The sequence below is a fragment of the Sarcophilus harrisii genome, chromosome 2 (assembly GCF_902635505.1).
Source record: "Sarcophilus harrisii chromosome 2, mSarHar1.11, whole genome shotgun sequence".
Classification (NCBI taxonomy): domain Eukaryota; kingdom Metazoa; phylum Chordata; class Mammalia; order Dasyuromorphia; family Dasyuridae; genus Sarcophilus; species Sarcophilus harrisii.
Genome location: NC_045427.1, coordinates 420,736,248 through 420,755,090, shown reverse-complemented (window position 1 = coordinate 420,755,090; position 18,843 = coordinate 420,736,248). Strand labels below are relative to the sequence as shown.

The window sequence follows — 18,843 nt, the reverse complement described above, 5'->3', positions numbered from 1 at the left end:
GTAGTCATTTAGTAATTGTATATCAGGAATGAAGTTAGAGATATAATACTCAAATTTAGTCTTAAGGGAAGCCATAGTACAAGGGAATCTGTACTATAGGATCAGGTCAACAATGATAAACCATGAGAGATACATAAGCTCTTTGGAGTGGCTTCTTCTATGAAGTGTCCTTGGGGACCAAACCCCACTTGGTGCTGGACTTATTTCCACTAGGCAATGGGCCAAGATCATCTCCAACAAAGCTTTTTCCCTGAGCAAGTGGTTTGGGGTTGTTGGAGTTCAAAAACCAGGTGATAGGGGGACATGTCCTTCCTATTTCCTTTCCTTGCTTGCCTAACCAGACCCCCCACTTCTAGTTCACCCAGAAGTAATACTCCCTTAGCCAGTATTACCTCTCACATATCTCAGTTGAGGAAGAAGACCCCAGTTGGAGGCAGGCATCTCCTCACAAAGACCCTACTGTATAGTAGATGAAGATGGCAGAACAGTAAATGGAGCTCTGGTTTTAAAGATGTAGGCAGTCATCCAAAAAAGACTATTCTTAACCAAGTGGTAGGAAGCACTATATGCTCCATGTAAGAAGTGGGTAGACTCAGAGAGTCTGAACAATGCTTTGGCAAACCTCAAAGGGCTATATATCAATATTATCTAGGTATATGAATTTCTTATGCCTAAAATCTTCTATCATTCATTCTCCTTGGCCCTCCCCTCTATATTGCATTTATTGAAGAAATGTTATACCGTTTTTGAGCTAATTTTTAAAAAGCAGATGAATTGAATGCTGTTTTTTTTTCAGTTTAGTTCACATTTGTCTGGTAACAGAAAAATCACCTAATCTTAGGTATCTTCACTTTCTTGAAGAGCTTGTAGCTCTTTCCTATGCTCCTATAAACTTTAACAACCATCATTTCATTTGATTTTCACAAAACTTTGAGAGGAAGGCAGGGGAGGGATTATTATTCCTTTATTCAGAGGTGGAAACATGCTCAGAGAGGTTGTGACTTGTTAGAGGTTACACAGTGGCAGAACTGAGATTTAGAGATTTAGAAATTCCATCCCCACCCCTTCACATAACCTCACAAAACTGTGGTCTTTGGTTACTCCATCATCTGCCTTTCTTCTCTAGTTGAATGTCAAGGTCTTTCAATGGGGAGAAAACTTTGACTTAATTTTTTCCTTAGGGACTTTTGATAGAAAAAACTTCCCCAAGCTTCCAATTTGGGGAGCAACATGGTAAAACAGCAGCAATAACAACAGTGTCTTCAGAAGGACCCTTGCAGCACAAGCTGGGTTAGATAGGAGTTCATTGGAAACAGTGAAAAGGCTGATAAGAGATGGGTAAGAACTGAGGATTTCTTAGTAGGTGGGTAGCAATAACAGGCTGGCAAGCAATAAGTATTTATTAAGCCTTACAATTATTTTATCATCATCATCATTATTATGTAAGGCTAAATAATAGGTATATAAATACAAGCAAAACAAAACAAAAAAAGATAGCCCTGCCCTCAAAGAGCTTTCTTTCATTCTAACTTCAGAAGATAGCACATAAAGGGAGCTGAGAAGGTGTGCAAGGTGAGGTAGGGAGGCTGGAAATTGGTGATAAAGTTTGTAGAGAGAAGCCAAGAATGTATGGACCTTTCCTCAAAAGAGTGGCCCCCAAAAGAACTTGCCAGTGAGAGAAGTGAGCAGGAGGGATGGAGGAAGACAATTGAGATATTATGCTGTTATGCTTGAGAAGGCAGCGTAACAGACCTGCCGTGTCCAGCACCAGCAGATGTTCTAACTGTATGTAGTGGAAGAGCTGGGAGAAAAGATTGTTTTCAGTGGAGCTCATCCTGTGTGGGCAAAAAAGGCTCATGTGGTATAATTTGAAGCATGTGGCAAAAAGCCTTTGGGTCAAAACTATCTCCCTTACTGAATGACCTTCCAAACACTTCCCAGTTCACAAAATCCCTTCCCATTAGACAAAAGGCTAGGGCAGCCCAAGGGACTGATTCAATAAGCATATACTAGCTATTGAAAATGCTCAAAGGGATGCATGATCTTGTTGGGTTTTTTCATGTTTCTTCCAATGATAATGGATTACAATTTATTTATGCTTGACCATCTTGTGCCATTATTGTCCATGTCCTTTTATAAGTTCCACAAAGGGGGAGTCAATTGGGAAATGAACAAGCATTTACTAAGCACTCATTATGTACTAGGTAGTGCAGGGCCTGGAGTCACAAAGATGCATCTTCCTCAGTCTTAATCCAGTCTCAAACTCTCACTAGCTGTGTGATTCTAGGCAAGGCACTTAACTCTGCCTGCCTCAGTTTCCTCATCTGTCAAATGAGCTGGAGGAGAAAATGGCAAACCACTCCAGTATCTTGGCAAGAAATTCCCAAAAGGAGTCTGGAAGAGTCAGATATGACTGAAAAATTGCTAAACAATACATGCTAATCACTGGGGTTATAAAGAACGGCAAAAATCTGTTTACGTTCTCACATGCTGGAGAACTTTCTCAATTTCTTATGACATTATAAGAACACCAATGGAATACTTATCACCTGCTGGTCACTGTTATGGAAAGTTCCCAGGGTATTCAGGTTCTGACTGGGAAGAATTTAAAACTGGAGGGATTAGACATCTTTCATCTCCTTCTTGGGGACTCCAACCTACTTGGGCCAGGGTGAGTGGGAGAGAGCCCGGAGGGAACCATACACCAAAATCCCTCAATCACTCCTGGAAGGATCATTTTCTGGAGAGACTCCTTCCTAGATCTGATCTCTACAGGCTTTCCTTGGCCCAGCCCTTGCTTCTCCAGGAAGGATCCTTGCAACCACTGCTTTTGCTTCATGACATCCATTCATTCAATAAATATCTGTTCAGTACCTACCATTAACTCTATTTCTCCTGAAATACAAAGTTCAAGTCTGACGTAGTATCCGGACATAAGTCTGCCTTTCTCAGTCCGGACTCACTGACCTTCCTTCACTATTCTTGGTTGCTTGCCCCCCACACTAGAGGGCTGTTACCAATTCACCCCTGAAATGACAGAGACAGCAGAGTGGATAGAAAGACCTGAGTCCAAATCTAATCTCGTGCATTTATTAGCTGTCTGACTCGGGGTACTTCAAGAGTAAAATGGGGGCAACAATGGCACCTTCTTCCCAGGGTGGTTGGAGGCTCCCAAGGATGAAAGAGTAATTGTGCAAGCACCCCTTTGCCCGAAAGAGCAGGTCTGGTTGGTTGTGCTGGTTTCTGCCTCGGGTGGGGGTCTGCCTTCTCTTGCTAACGGCAAACCACTCCAGAATCTTTGCCAAGAAAGTCCACTATGGGGTCACTACTGAAAAGCAGCAATGACTTGCCCACCGTCACACAGATCTTCCTGAATCCGGGCCGTGATCTACCCATCGCACCATGTACCTGCCCCATCTGGCATACAGGAAGAGATTAACAAATGCTTGCTCGGCCGAAGAGACTGGCGTACAGGAAGCGACTAATAAATGCTTGCTCGGCCGAAGAGACCCTGTTGGAGTGGGAGCGAGAAGGCTCGGGGTGGAGGGGTCGGGCAAATCTCGGAAGTGTACCTTGTAGGGATGGGTTGATGTAAGGAGATAGATGTACTCGGGGGGAGTCTTGGGGGAGAGTGCCAATCCCAGCTGGTCCCCCTGGGGCGGGGTTGGGCAGGGCAGAACTGGGTAGGACCTCGGCTTCCGAGTCCGCTCCTTCTCCGCGGCGCGCCTCCCGGACAAAGCCTGCGCATTTTCAGGGCGGCGATTGGCTGTGGGTGACGTGCTGACCGCCCCCCTCGGATGCGCAGGCCGGGGCCGGCGCACCGTAACCAATGGCGGGGCTCGGCGCCGGCGCTTCTCTGTATCAATCTCGGAACTGCCAGCCAATGGAAGCGCCGCTATCCGGCTCGTGCCCCTTTCGCGGCAAAAAGGATTTGGCGCGTAAAAGTGTCCGGGACTTTGCGGGGATCAGCTGGAGAGACCAAAACAAGCTCGCAGCTCCGGCCCCGGTCCTGGCCCCCGTTCTGTCCTCCGGTCTCCCGCCCCGGCCCCGTCCGTCTGCGCGGATCCGATCCCTGCTGAACCCGGGAGTCCAGGACCGCGCATGGGCCAGGGCCCTCTCGGAGTCTCCCGCAGCTCGCGCCCCGGCCCGGGTCCGGGGCCCTGAGCCCTAGCCCGGCAGGCCGGGCCGAGCCGGGGACTATGGACCTGGCATCCGGAGCGGGCTCTAGTGCCGAGACCCCCGGCAGGGGGTAGGGCCCCGAGCGGCAACTGCGGAAGCCCGCGCAGCCTCGGGCCGCGCCGCGCCCCGCCCCGGCCCTCCCGGCCCCGCCGGCCAGTCCCCGTCCCTGGGATGTGAACCGGCGCCCGGGGGAGCGAGCGAGCCAGCGCAGCCGCCATGGCCCTGGACGGCAGCGGCGGCGGCGGCGGCGGCACGTGCGTGGCGGAGCTGGAGGCCCTGCTGGGGGCTGGGGGGCTGCAGCTGCTGGAGCAGCAGATCGTCATCATCTCCACCCAGGACGAAGGCCCGCTCAGCGCTGCCGCCGTCCCGGTCACCGCAGAGGGGCCCCGAGAGGCCGAGTTGCTGCTGTTCGCAACGCCCCAGGCGCCCCGGCCGGGAGCCAGCGGCCCCAGGCCTGCCCTGGGCCGGCCTCCGGTAACTACTCCATTCCCCGCCCCCCCCCCCACCCCCCCCCAGCACTCTGGGCGGGCCTGGGCTCCGGGCACCTCTGCGAGCTGCATCTCCGGGGCCCGGCCCGAGCGCCGGGGGCTCCGGGCGGCCCTCCAGGAGCTCCCACGCCCGGGAGGGCGGCCCTGCGGGCGGGCGGGGGGAGGGAGCGTGTGCGCGTGCAGCGGGGGGTGGGTTTGCGCCAGAGCGAGCCCCCTTGCTGCGCGCCCGCCTCCGGGGTGGAGCTGATCGGCGCGCCGCACGGCGCCGGGGGCCGCTCTACCTTTGCCCTCTCCGAGGGTCGCGGCCCGGAGCTCGGGGCCGGAGCGGGAGCTGGCACCCCCCGCTTCCCCGCTCCGTGAGGGGGCCGGCTCCGGCCGCCAAAGGGCAGCCCTTGGCCCGGGGCAGAGGGAGACGGAGGACGGACCGGGTGCCAGGGTTTGCGTCTGTCCAAAGTCCTGTTTTATTAACCGCATCCCCGATGGCAGCGAGAGGAGATGGTGGGTCCGCGTCCCCAGGAGTGGCTGCGCGCTGTAGCGCAGGAGGGCTCTCTGCAAAGGCTGTAGTACGCGCGCAAGGGGGGAGGGGAGAAAGGATGCTGAGAAGTCTCATGCTTGCGCTGAACGCTTAGTGCCGGCCGAGCGAAACCTGCCCAGTGTGAGGTCCTCAGATAGAGGGGCCTGCCCCGCTCCCTCCGCGCCCAGAAAGGGGCCAGAATGGACAGGGGCTGTTTGCGGGAGGCCTGCGAAGGCGGGAATAGGGCCTGCCTCTCCCCCATTAGGGGCCGAGGGTACAGCCTGGAGTGGCAGCTGATCTCCTCCCTCCCACCGCCCCCTCCATCTGTTGGCCCTCTCCACCTGCCTTCATATTTTCAAGGGGCTTGTTGCCATAGTGTCTAAATGCTCAGTGAACTTGTTCGGCTCCCCTAGGCCCCCTGGGGGAGGGGAAGGGAACGGGTGACTGAGCTGGTCCTTGGCCTCTGTTGGGGGGGTGGCTGGGTGGCTGGGGGAAGGGCTGAATGAGGCAGGAGGCCGCGGTGGAGCTGCTTGTGGCATGTACCCCCCTTCCCTCTGCACCCCGGCAGCTCTTCCGTTCCCCTCCCCCCTTTTCTCTCTGAACCTGTAGAACCTGGTTGGGCTCCTTCAGGTGGAGGCCAAAGAAAGCTCTCCCTCTTGTCTGAAAGCCAGACACCAGGCCCTGCGTTTGGCCTTAGCGCCTGGCCCTAACACAGCTGCGACCCCTGGAGGCTGGTGGCCTGGCCTGAGAGGGACCGCTGTGCGAAAAGGGGGAGTTAGCCCCCTTTTATGTAGTCAGACTCTAACTGGTACAGTTAGCCTCAGGAACATCGGCTGTACAGAGGGGGTTTGGCCCGGTATTCCTAAGACACGCTTGGGGGTCAAGTCAGAGTACCAGGGCCTTTCCAGGGGAATTCCCCAAAGATGTCTGGGGTATTCATGAGGCTGCTAGATTGTACAGTCTGAAAGGAAGAACCTATCTGAAAAACTAAAAAAAATTCTTGGCCCTGGGGAGTGTTGAGAAAAGGGAATTACAGCAGGTGCACCAGTCTTGTTGGAAAACTTGCCGAAATCCAGGCCCTTTCTTAGCAGCTGTCAGTGATTCAGATGGCTACAGTGTGAGAAGGTTTGGATGGAGGTCATAGAAGGTCTCGGAATCAGATGGCAGACCCCCCACTGCGGCCTGAGAGAAGGTGCCCTGCTAAGTTAGCTCTTCTGCATAGGTCAGGGAGAGGAGATCCCACCAATGACCTGCTGACCTCGCTCATGCCCGGCTGAATCCCTGCCATATGGACTTCTCAGCCTTTCCTCTCCCCCTCTATTGAACGGTGACATTCCCAGGGGGACGCATAATGGTGGGGAGTGGCGAGAGGCATCGGAGTGGAGGGGAGAGCCTTAGATTTGTGGTTAGGAGCTGGGTTCTAACATAGCTTCTGCCACTTATCTATGGAGCTTCCTTCAAGTCACTTCCCCTGCCGGAGTCCCAGGTTCCTTCCTTATCTGTCACACAGGGGCCTCGTGCCTTCTCACATGGACGCCCATATCACTCCTTTTCTCTCTTCTCTGCTTTGGGGGGCCTAGTAACGGGAAAATGGGAAGAAGACAGGCCTGTTGGTGTTTAGAGCTCCTTGGGGACAGGCCTTTGTGTGCCCCTGCTTCCCAGCCCCTTACTTTGGGTCCCAGTTGGAGGGAGAATGAGTGTCATTCTGGTGTAACAGCCCAGACTCTCTCCTGCCCTGCCCTGCCCTGCCTCCTCCCTTCACCACCGCCCAGAGGGAAAACCTGTTCTGTGTCTGTGGGTGAGGAATGCCAGCCTGGGGAGCATGTGCAAGCACTGGCTTCCTGGCCATGGCTCTCTCCCACACCCTCCAAGGTGCCGGGCCCTCTCCTGCCCTCCCAGATCTCAGCTTCCCACTGCCCTTCTCTCTGCGTGGTTGGTCTCAGGTCATCAACCACCATTTAACAACAACTAACATTCCTATAGCTTTTGCAAAGATAATGTCTATCATTTCATATTGCCCCCATTTTACAGATGAGGGAACTGAGGCTAAGATGGCTGACTTGCTTGTGGATATAGAACTAGTTAAGTGTTTGAGGCAGGATTCCAGCTCAAGTCTTGTTGATTTCATGTCTAGAATGAAATAATGTATGAAGTGATTTGTAAATTACTTTAAATGTGGGTTATCATTTTCATTACTGGTATCTCTAGGGGATTGGTCTGGCTTGCATATATAGGTCTTGTATATAAAACAGGCCTAGATTGTGAGTACATCAGGAGCAGAGAGAGCCATGAAGTCAGGGGGTCTGGTTCTGGAAAAGAGCAATGGAAGTCAACAAGCAAAGTGGGAGGGAGTAGGAATGGACTTCCAGGAGTGAGATATAATCTGAGTAGGGAAGACTGGGCCATAAATCATCTTGTCTGGTTGAATTAAAGAGTACATGGAGGGGAATAGATTAGAGATAGAATATTCAGAGTTCTGAATGCTTCACTAAGAAATTTGGACTTTTACCTAGGGAGGTGGTGAGAAGCCTGTAAAAATTTTCCAGGAGAGGAATGAGTGACATGACCGGATCTAATCTGGCAGTCTCTTTAGGGGAAGTTGGAAAGGAAAAAGCAGTTAGGAGTCTGGGATAGTCTGGATATGAGGTAATAAGACCTAGAATGGGGACAGCCTATTCTACTGAGGGACTCCTGATTTTTAAGGAATTTCTTCCTTTTATTGAGCTGGAATCTGCTTGTCTGCCCCATTACCTGACAGTCATTCCTAGTTCTGGTTTCTGAATATCCTGGACTTTAGGAATATTCTCATTTCAAAGATAAAGATTGTGTGGTTCAGAGAAGGGCTCCCATGCAGATCCCTACCTTGGCTGTCCAAGTCCAGGCTCAGGACTAGGAGCCACTATAACACCTTGTGGGCATGCCAATCCTATGCCTATGGTAGAATGCCTTCTTGAGGTCAGGGTGGCTCAGGTCCCAGTGTGATGTCCCCCCTGAGGGGGGGGGGGGCTTTGGAAGGGCTATTTCACTGCTTCCACTACAAGGTCCTCTGACCTTTAATGGCATTAACTGATGCTTTAGGCATCAGTGCTATTTATGGGGCCTCTCGCCTCTGCTGTTTCTAGATGTCCCAGTCACGAGGATGATCCTTATTCTTCTGAGAACATCAACAGCTTTGTGCTCCCAAGGAACACAGCCCATCAGTGGCTGCTACCTGGACTGTTGTTATTTTAGGGGAGCCTCACAAATACCTCTTTGAGGGGGACAGGGTAAAGGTTCTTATCTCTGTTTTACAAATGAAAAAACAGGCTTAGAGAGTTTATGGGCAGTGAGTTAGTGGCGGAGGCCTGACTAGATTCCAGATCTGACTCTTCATCTTGGTACAATAACATATACTTCATATAGCAAAGTATAATGACTCTAGAGTCAGAGGTCCTGAGTTCAAATTGGCCCACACTCCTGCCTAGATCCATGAGCGTGGGCCATCTCCTGCCCTGTGCTAGAGAGCTGCACGGTCGAAGCACTCAGACATCAGGGAGCTTCAAGGGGGCGGGGCTTTGAAACCTTGGGGGAGTCAGGAAAGCCTTCCTGAAAAGGGAGATGTCCAAGCTCCCGAAGCCCAGTGGTCACTAAGCAGGGGGAGATACTCTGTATGACCCTGGGCCTTCATTTCCTTGTCAGTAATAGTAATAATAATAATTACGATAATAATAATGGTAGAGTATTTATAGAGCACTTTAGGGTTGGCAAATTGCTTTACATGCTTTCTCGTTTAATTTTGCTGTTAGTATCACCCCCATCTTACAAATCAGGAAACTGAGGCTGAGAGATGTTAAGTGATGTTCCCTGGGAGGATTTGAACTCTGGTCTTTCTGATTCCAAGTCTGACAGGCTTATCTGCTGTGTCACCTATCTTTTGCCTCTCCCTATGAAATGGGGGGGATGCAGGGCAGGGACTGTTTGTTGTTTTTCCTTTTTCCCCCACAAGTGACATTTATTAAACACATTGATTGGTTGCTCTCCATGGTCATTTCCCAGCCCCCTCTTCCATGTGTTCCAGGACCATCTTCACATTTGGGGCTTGGGGAGGGGGATAGCAATTGGAGATGGAGATCAGGCTGAATTCGATGGCCATCCCTCTTTCCTGGCCATCCCTCTTGCCTTCAGTTGATGGGGCCTGGGATAGATTGGGGTCCTGCAGTCCTGTCCAGACCTGATCCGATCTATTTTTAGGGCGTGCCCTGGAGTCTTTGAGAACTGCTTTGGGAGCAGGGGGAGAATCATTGATTATCTGGTTCATCCCTTCATCCGGGGAGGGAACACGCAGTTGTTTCTAAGATGGGGAGGCCCAGCACCAGCCCTGTTCCAGGATAGGTTTCCAGCCCCCTTCCTGGGCCTCTTTGGGTCTCTGATGAGGCCTCTCTTTTCCTCTCCCCTGTGCTGCAGGTGAAAAGGAAACTGGACTTGGAAACAGACCATCAGTACATAGCTGAAGGCAGTCAGCCAACCCGGGCCAGGCCCAGACCCCCTGGCAAAGGTATGGGCCTTCCTTACCCAAGCAGGCTCCACTTCAGCTCCCCCTTTTCTGGCCCCCTGGTTAGACTGCTTAGGACACTGGGAAGCCAGTGTCCCCACACTGAGCTGGAGCCAGCCGGGGCGTCTGGTTTTTTCTCTGTTCCCTATGAATGGGTGCTTTGGGGGAGGAAAGGCCCTCAGCCCCAGGCCCTTTCTCCTACTCCTGATTTTCCCCTTCCCTAGTGGACCCTGATGCTCGGAGTAGCCAAAGCCAGACAGAGGGCGGGAGTTTTGAAAACTTGGCTCTCTTTTCTCACCTCCTTACCCCTGTGTAGACAAGGCACTGGATCAGGAGAGCTGGGCAAGGTCCCTAGTAAGGAGCCTAATACCTTTTTGGCTTAAGGATTTGGCCTTTGGGGAGGCAGTCAGGCTTTGTGGGGGGAATGGGCTGGGTTCCCCAACTCTGGCAGGAAGTTCTGTGGTTGGTGGCAGAGCTGGGGTAGGGTGTGTCAACACAGGGGGCTTTCCTGCCGGGGCGATGCCCTGTGGCATCTGTGAACAGAGAAGGAGAAGGTCTGTGAGCCCTTCAGGTGGGGCAGAGTCCTCTTCTGCCCTTTAAACCCTGGTCTCAGCAGCTTTCCAACCCTGCAGACCAGGGAGCTTTCCTGTCCTAGCTGTTGCCTGAGGCAGGGGTGTCCTGGGAGGATGTGGGCCTGAGCCTGGGTTCTTGGTCCCTGCCAGCAGGTGTGAAGTCCCCAGGGGAGAAGTCTCGCTACGAGACCTCACTGAACCTGACTACCAAACGCTTCCTGGAGTTACTGAACCAGTCTACGGATGGCGTGGTGGACCTGAACTGGGCAGCCGAGGTGCTGAAGGTGCAGAAGAGGCGCATCTATGACATCACCAACGTGCTCGAGGGCATCCAGCTCATCACCAAGAAGTCCAAGAACCACATCCAGTGGCTGTAGGTGCCGGGTCCCAGGGGCGGGGAGGGTGCTCTCCTGCCAGCTCTCTACTCCCCAGCACAGCTTCGTCTGGGCCCCACTGCCCAGACCACAGCCCCAGCCACAAGTTGGTTCCGGAAGGGGAGAGGGCAAGGAAGACCTAGGGCTATTTTTCATAATGCAGTTTTCAGGTCTCTGTCCTAACTAGGGGGAGGTAGGCAGGGAGGCTTGGAAAGCAGAGGGGTTGGAGAGCAATGCTCTGGGGCAGCTAGATGCAGTAGAAGGTAAGAGTACCAGGTTTGGAGTCAGGGAAACCCGAGTTCTGGCTCAGTAGTATGACTCCAAGCAAGTCACTGTTTGCCTCAGTTTTCCCATCTGTAAAATGGGGATAATAACAGCACCTATTTCTCAACGTTGTGAGGATTAAATAAGGTAGTATTTATAAGGTGCTTAGCACAGTGCCTGACACATAGTAAGTGCTCTATAAAGGCTAGCTCTCAGGATTATTATGCCATTTCAGTAGGAGAGAATTATACTGTCTGTGAGTGACAAAAGCAGAAATTCAGTGCAGAAACGTCTTAACTCCCTCATTTTATTTATGAGAAACTGATGTCCAGAAAGGGAAAGTAATCTTCCTCAGGTCACCCCTTGAGAACCTGGCAGGACAGGGACTAAGATTCAAGTGCTTAATTCCCAACTCAGGGTTTGCTGCTAGAGCCTCGAATAAGGGCAGGAGGGAAGCCAGAGAAGGGGGCAGTTGGGCAGTACATCACATAAGAGGGAGTGAGGCAGCTGGCCAGACAGCAGGACATGCAGGCAGAATGATGGCCAAAGGGCTTTGTATCTGAGGGACTCTCACTGAGGGTCTCCTCCGCATGAAGAAGGAACACTCGTCTCCAGACTCTTGCATCCTGTCTGGTCCTGGCTGCCTGAGGGTTGGGAGTAAGTGAGGATCTTGGTGCCTTTTTCTCCCTTGTAAACTTTAGGAAAAGACTATAATTCCAGGGTTAGGGTGTAACTGAGGCGAGCCCAGCTTTGCGTTTGCTGCCCATTCTCATCCCAGCCACTTGCTTATCTCAGTGTGGGTACACTGGGTGAAGGTAGTGGTGGGAGCTCTCTGGACAGCTGGTTTTTGGAACCTGGGGGTGCTAGGAGAACTGAGACAGTTCTTTGAACATAAGGAACCCCAATGTAGCCCTCCCTTCTTTTCCTTTCACCATTCCCCCTTTAAGTTGAAGACCAAAGAAGTTGTTCCAAGAAAGAGAAGAGAGCAAGGGGAAGCCCCTCTCACAGATGTACCTTACTTTTCTCCCTGCTCTGCTTCCAGTGGGAATCATTCTGTAGCCGTCAACACCAGCAAGCAGCAGATGCTAGCTAAGGACTTGCATCATCTCCAGGAGGCTGAGAGGCAGCTGGATGACTTGATCCAGATGTGCACCGTTCAGCTCAAACTGCTCACTGAAGATGCCGACAATCAGCAATATCCTTGTGGGGAAGGAAGTGAGCAGGGAGGGGGAGTCGCAGTGATGTGGTAGTGCTAGGGGTTTGATCCCCCATATTCAGAATCAAAGATTCCAGGCCTAGAAGGGACTTCCATAAACATCATGCAGCATTCTTAGATATCAACCACTGCTGAGAGGTGAACCCTACATGCAGCATCTTTGATAACTGGTCCTCCAGCCTCTGCTTCTGCATCCCCAGCTTGAGGACAAACTTAGCATCTCGTGAGACAACTCCTTCTGTAGTTGGATAGCTCTCATTACTTCCAGACAGTGAATCCAAATCTTCCTTGTAATCTCCTACCACGAGTAATAGTTCTGCCATCTGGGAAGTCTTGGATACTGGATATTACCTTCAGATATGACCAGGGTAGTGAGGTAGCATAGTGGATAGTGCAGGGCCTATGATCAGGAAGACTAATTTTTCTGAGTTCAAACCCAGCCCCAGACACTTACTATGTTTGTGACTCTGTGCACGTCACTGAACTCTGTTTATCTCTGTTTCCTCATCTGTCAGGTGAGCTGGAGAAGGAAATGGCAAAACCACTCCATCATTTCTGCCAAGAAAATCCCAAAATCTGACAAGGAGACTTACATGACTGAATGTTTCAACCATTATATGACTTCTACTCATCCCCATCTCCCAAGTGTAATTTCTTCTAGACTAAATATTCCTAGTTCTTTCAGCTGATCCTCTTAGAAGCTCCATTCTTCTTCTTCTGCTCCTCATCTTCTAGATGTACTCCAGCTTGTCAAAATTTCTCCTAACTGTGGTTCTTGGAAATGAATATGATTATCTAGAACTAGCCTGATTTAGGAAGCCTCAGTGAAATAGAATCCTCACCTCCCAAGTTCTGGCTATCATATGGTCCCGTGGCCTAATTTAAATTGCATTAGGTTTTGGTTTTGCTTCCCCATCATAGACAGTACCTTTTAAGTCCTTAAGATCGTTATTCTCCCCAGACACTTCTGTCTTGCTATATTTCTTCCATCCTGTACTTGGGTAATCAACTAAGTATATGACTTTATCATCATTACTATTCAATTCCATTTTACTCAACTAACATATTCTATTGCTGTGGCCTGTTGAGATCCTTTTGGATTTTCCTGTCATTCAGACGGTTAACTCTCTTTGAATGACAATATATTATCCTCTAATTTATGATATGTACACCATTCAAGTCACTGTTGAACAGAAGAGACCCATGGACATATCTCTTTTCTTTGGTTTACGTTTGATTAGCCAGCCTATTCCCAATCTACCTATTATCATGTAGCTCATATCTCTCCATCTTGACCGCAAGAATTTTGAGAAAACTTTGTCAAGTGCATTACTAAAATGAGATCTCATGTATGTTTCCCCTGAGGTATCGTTAAGTTCTCACAACATCTGGTATTTTATTGGATTCTTAGAGCATCCTTGTGAGTCAGGTAGAACAGGAATTAGGATCATCATTTATAGAAGAGAAAGAAGCTTGTAGGGGTCCCATGACTGGTTTTTTTGCAGGAGGGGGTTGAGATAGTGGGGTTTAATTGACTTTGCCCAGTCAGTATGTGTTAAGTCTGAGGCCAGATTTCAGCTCAAGTCCTCCTGACTTCAGAACCAATGCTTTATTCACTGCACCACCCAGCTGTCCCCTTTTCCAAGGTTACATAGCTAGTAAGTATTAGAGCTAAGAGTAGAACCTGCAATTCTCTTTCTTTCTTTCTTTCTTTCTTTCTTTTTTTTAAATAATAGCTTTTTATTTTCAAAATACATGCAAAGATAGTTTTCAACATTTACCTTTGTAAAATCTTGTGTTCCAAAATTGTTTTCTCCCTTCCTCCATCCCCCTCCCTTAATAGCAAGTAATCCAATATATGTTAAACTTGTGCAATTCTTTTATTCATATTTCCACAATTATCATGCTGTACAAAAAAAAAATAGATCAAAAAAGAAAAAAATGAGGGAAAAAAAAGCAAGTAAACAAAAAAGGTGAAAATACTGTGTTGTGATCCACATTTAGTCCCCACAGCCCCGCAGTCCCCTCTCTGGATGCAGATGGCTCTCTCCATCACAAGGCCATTGGAATTGGTCTGAATCATCTCATTATTGAAAAGAGTTGATTGTAATCTTGTTGTTGCTGTGTACAGTGTTCTCCTGGTTCTACTCATCTCACTTAGCATCAGTTCATGTAAGTCTCTCCAGGTCTTTTTGAAATCAGCTTACTGATCGTTTCTTATGGAGCAATAATATTCATATACCACAACTTATTTAGCCATTCTCCAGCTGATGGGCATCCAAGTACCTGCATCTCTTAACTCTCTATCTAAGGCCTTTTCTGCCACATTGGCTTGTGCTTGGTTGAGGAAGTGCAGAATAGTGAAGCTTAGATCAAGGCTAGGTCATCCCTTCTGTAGGGCCCCTTCAGTGAGGTAGGAGAATCACCGAGGAGGGAGTTAAGGGAGAGGTTGACACCATGATGTTGTGATCCTTGACTTTTAAGTGCACCTTAGCCTATGTGACCTGCCAAGACCTACGAAGTATAGCAGACCCTGCAGAGCAGATGGTGATGGTGATTAAGGCCCCACCTGAGACACAGCTACAAGCAGCAGACCCTGCAGAGGTAACCCTGACCCTTCATCACTCATTGGGCACCTCTCCTTATTCTTTTCTTGGCTGATCTCCACACTTACATAGCATTTAATTTTTTTTAATTATATGTGAAAATAATTTTAACATTCATTTTTTATATTGTTTTGCGTTCCAAATTTTTTCCCTCCTTCCTTACTCTCCTTCTTTCCTAAGACGGTAAGCAATTTGACATAGGTGATATATAAGCAATCATGTAAAACATATCCATATTAAATCATGTTTTGGAAGATAACCTCCATTTTTGAGATCCCCTGGTGACAGAGGGAGGTGGGCAGTGTAGGGAAGGGACCCAGAGACCAGGCAAAGACCAGACCTAGTATCCTGTGATTATAGCCTCTGCTACGAGGTGGGCATAGGCAAACATGAAGGGGCTCACAGCAGTTTTTCAGCAAGTTTGGCCAAGGTGTTTCTCAGAATTGCCTCTGCTTCTCCCTTTCCATCCCTAGCCCTCGCTCTATTTGGAGCTATTTTGCTCTTGTGGAACCAACGCAGGTAGAAGGGACTCTTTCTAATGACACGTTCTCCCAATGTACCTCTAGGCATTCCAGATCTCCCTGAAAAGCAGCCGAGGTCCCATCGACGTGTTTCTGTGCCCTGAGGAAAGCTCGGATGTGTGCAGTCCAGTGAAGAGTCCCTTTAAAGCAACTCCTGAGGAGACTGGCCTCAGTCTGGAGCCCACCCTTCCCCCCCAGCCGCCGCCACCACCTCCAAGCCCCCTCACAGCTTCCATACAGGATGGCAACTTGCCCCTGCTCACCAGCGAGCAAGGTGTGTGGGCTGGGAGTTGGAGGAGGGAGGGGAACACAATACAAAGCCTGCTTCTCTGTTCCTGCCTCTGCTGAGGAAGTAGTTTCAGACGGGTATGCAGCCTGAAAGTCTCCACATATGGCCAATAGTACCAAAACGAGGGCTGCTCTATTAGTCCTTCTCATGTGGGGAGGACAGTGGGCTTGGGAGCTGAGTAGGATTTGGGAGGGAAGAGATCTTGTGGTTCATATGGGTCACGCTTCTCTGGGCCAGGCCAGGCCTGCCCTCTTGAGCCAGGGTGGAGCAGTGGCGTGGGACATGGCCACCCCAGATGTTGTATAATGTGGGCTCCTGCTTCCTCTCTCCAGAACACCTCCTGTCCAGGGCAAGCCCGGCATCCCTCAGAGCCTCAACAGAAGATGGACGCTTGTCTCCACTAGTGTCTGTGGACAGCCTCCTGGACCAAGTGAAGGAGGATTTCTCCAGCCTTCTGCCAGATGAGTTCATCAGCCTCTCCCCTCCTCAGGGCCAGGACTATCACTTTGGCCTGGAGGAAGGAGAGGGCATTAGGGAACTCTTTGACTGTGACTTTGGGGACTTCACCCCCCTAGATTTCTGACACAAGGCAACGGGAAGCTCCCCGGACCCACGGATAGGTCAAGGAGCTCAGAGAGTAGAGAGGGGACATCACAATGACTAGGAGGATGACTTAAGTCAAATGAAAAGGGTCAGACTCCTGGAGAGGCTTGGCTGCTGTCTGAGTGTCCTTGTATGTGGAGGAAAGCATGTGGACAGCCTTCCCTGGCCATCACCAGCTTTCCTTTCCTACATACTTGGAAATACTGAAAGCTGCTGTAGCCCCAGGCCTATTTCCCTCTCTCCTATCTTATCCTTTCTAAGACTTCCCAGGAGGGGATCTCTGCCCTGCCAGGGAGTCTACCCCAGTGATCTGATTTTGTCACAAAAGCCACCTAATTTATTTCCCCCTTTTTTGGTCTTCTCTTCCCACCCCCTGTGTTTGGTTCTTCTATGGGCTGGAATTCTCCACCCCCTCGGGATTTGGAGCACCCAGTGAGTACCCCAGGAGGGAAGGAGCTGGTGATGGATGGGGGTGCTTTTGTGTGATGGGAACGTTAAGTGCACTTTTGCTCATCTTCTCTATATGGAGGGCTTGGAGACTGCCGGTAAGGCAGGACCTGAGTCCTAGAACCACCTCAGAGGGGGTGAGGGCTTGATGGCCTCCTCCCAGGAGGCTTTCCCCCAGCCAACCAACCAGCCAGTGCTGGATGAAAGATTGCAGCACCTCTTTGGAGGTCCAGGCTGCATGGAGAGAGCACTTTTGTCGTCTTAAAAGGTTATTTTTCGCAAAGCTTTACTAAAACGCAGTGTGTGCAAACTTATTTATTTATTGAAGTTGGCCATGGCCGGCCCCCACTTCCCAGGTGGAATGGGAGCTGGGGAGCAGCATCCCTGGGGGGCAGAGGTCCGCATGGCCCATGCGTGTCCATTCGGGCCCAAAGGAAGAGGTAGAGGAACAGGAGCTCCTCAGCCTCTGGGGCCTGGGGCAGAAGGTCAGTCACAAAGGAAGAGGGGAAGAGTCCAAGAGGGATCACCCCTGGGTAGAAGAATTTTGATGTCTTGACTTTATTTATTTATTGGGAATGGCAAGAGGGAGAAAGTCATAGGCCAGGAGCAAAGAGAGACTCTAGGAGAAGTAGGATAGGTCAGTGAAAGGAGGATGAAGGAGAGAATTGGCTGCACCAGGAGACTGGTCAGCTTTTGAAGGCTAGAGCCGGAGCTGCAGCTGGGACCCGGGCTTTTTGGGCCTGGGTATGATGGGAAAGTCTGCTGGGGTGCCAGGATCAGAGGCAGGGTTGTCAAAGCTCGGTGGAGGAAGCAGTGACAGGAGGAGAAGCATGTTTGCAGAGTTGGAGAAGTGACTCTCCTGGGGTGGGGTGGAAGGATCTTGCTCCCTTGCCCTACCCTTACCACAGGAGTGGAGAGCAGTTAGCACAGGCCAAAAGCAGCCTCAGGTCCTCACTTTGCTTCTGGCCTGAAGCCTGACCGGGCATTTTTGGTAGCACGTAGGCTGGAGAGAGAGAGAGAGGTATCTAGTCTCTGTCCCTGACCTCTGCTGCCTCTGCCCCAGGCTGTTGTGTGCCAGCCTCTGAGGACATGGCCCTGTCGCCGAGGCCTAACAAGCTCTCCCTCTCCTTTCTTTACTTTCCCAGATTCTATTTCACCATTTGGATGGTGGGAGAGGAAAGAGCCTTGTCTGGGTTGGCCGGGGCCTCTCTGAGGTGGGGTCTCCTAGGCAGGGCGAGATGATGCAGAAGAAAGGCTCAGACTAAAAGACTAGGAGGATGTTTCAGAGGCAAATCCCTGATTCCCTACCTCTCCCCAGTCCTCCAATTTCCAGTGTTTTCTCTGCTTTCTGTTCAACTGGAGGAGGCTTAGGTTTAGGGTCTGTGGGGACAGGGGCAGCACACTTGGTGCCGGCTTTTTGTCTTTGGGGGGGTGGGCCAGCTGCTTATAGGACCCAGTCCTCTCCCCAGCCACAGATTTGCCTTTTCAGATGAGTATCTTATTGTGCTTTGGTTTCAATAAATATTTTGATGATGTTTGGCCTGTTTTGGGTAAAAGCTCAGTTTCTCAGGATGGGGAGGGGAATCTGGATAACTGTCTAGCCACCACTTCTCTGGGGATAGGGAAAGGGCAGTGGCGGTCACTACAGAATTTCCCCCCCTCCTCCAAGGGTTACCTCCCAGCTATGCCCCTGCCTTGTCTTAGGGAGCTGTTCTGGGAATGTGGTTACTGAATGACCAACTTTTAGGCCAGGCTGGGCCTGGGGTGCCTTGGACCTTGTATAATAAACCCCCTCAAGCCAGACTTCCCAAGGCAACAATTGGGGTGGGCTTTCATCTACGTGCATGCATGCACACATCAAATCAGGTGACAAGTTCAGCACCTACCTCGGTTGGGTACGTGGCATCAGAAGCTAAAGAATGAAACAATCCCTACCCTCAAGGAGCTTATATTTTAATGGAAGAGACAAGCACATTCAAATATATACATAGCATAAATAAAAAATTAAAAAATATATGAACATATGATTAATGACAAAATAGTTTGGAAAGGGGGACACCAACAGTTAGTGGAAACCCTGAAAGGGTTCATGCAGAAGATGATTTCTGAGCTGCTTTCTAAAGGAAAAGGGGCTTTAAGGACAAGGGAAGGAAGATATGGGGGAGGCCTAAGCAAAGGCATGGCTATTAGAGATAAGCTGTCAGGATTGAGGAACAGAGAGAAAGCCAACTTGGCTGGT

At 50.4% G+C, this 18,843-nt stretch overlaps 1 protein-coding gene across 3 annotated transcripts; it reads left to right on the top strand.

The window, feature by feature from the left end:
* The first annotated feature begins 3,895 nt into the window (after positions 1 to 3,895).
* Positions 3,896 to 18,146, top strand: E2F1 (E2F transcription factor 1). 3 transcript variants are annotated; one of them, XM_031953860.1, is made up of 7 exons: positions 3,896 to 4,653; positions 9,625 to 9,715; positions 10,435 to 10,657; positions 11,965 to 12,117; positions 14,628 to 14,742; positions 15,311 to 15,539; positions 15,887 to 18,146. In XM_031953860.1, the coding sequence occupies exons 1-7, from the start codon at positions 4,396 to 4,398 to the stop codon at positions 16,135 to 16,137; spliced, it is 1,320 nt and encodes a 439-aa protein (XP_031809720.1). In that variant the 5' UTR covers positions 3,896 to 4,395; the 3' UTR covers positions 16,138 to 18,146. The 3 variants fall into 3 exon arrangements, with proteins under 3 accessions (XP_031809720.1, XP_031809721.1, XP_031809722.1); XM_031953861.1 differs by having other exon boundaries at positions 3,897 to 4,653; positions 10,438 to 10,657; XM_031953862.1 differs by lacking the exon at positions 3,896 to 4,653 and adding an exon at positions 4,698 to 5,165.
* The last annotated feature ends 697 nt before the right edge of the window (positions 18,147 to 18,843 follow it).

Bases quoted from the DNA above. Each gene is read 5' to 3' on its own strand.
- E2F1 (XM_031953860.1), top strand. From the start codon at position 4,396: ATGGCCCTGGACGGCAGCGGCGGCGGCGGCGGCGGCACGTGCGTGGCG. The intron at 10,658-11,964 runs GTAGGTGCCGGG...CTCTGCTTCCAG, and splicing joins AAGAACCACATCCAGTGGCT to TGGGAATCATTCTGTAGCCG. The intron at 12,118-14,627 runs ATATCCTTGTGG...TTTTAAGTGCAC, and splicing joins GAAGATGCCGACAATCAGCA to CTTAGCCTATGTGACCTGCC.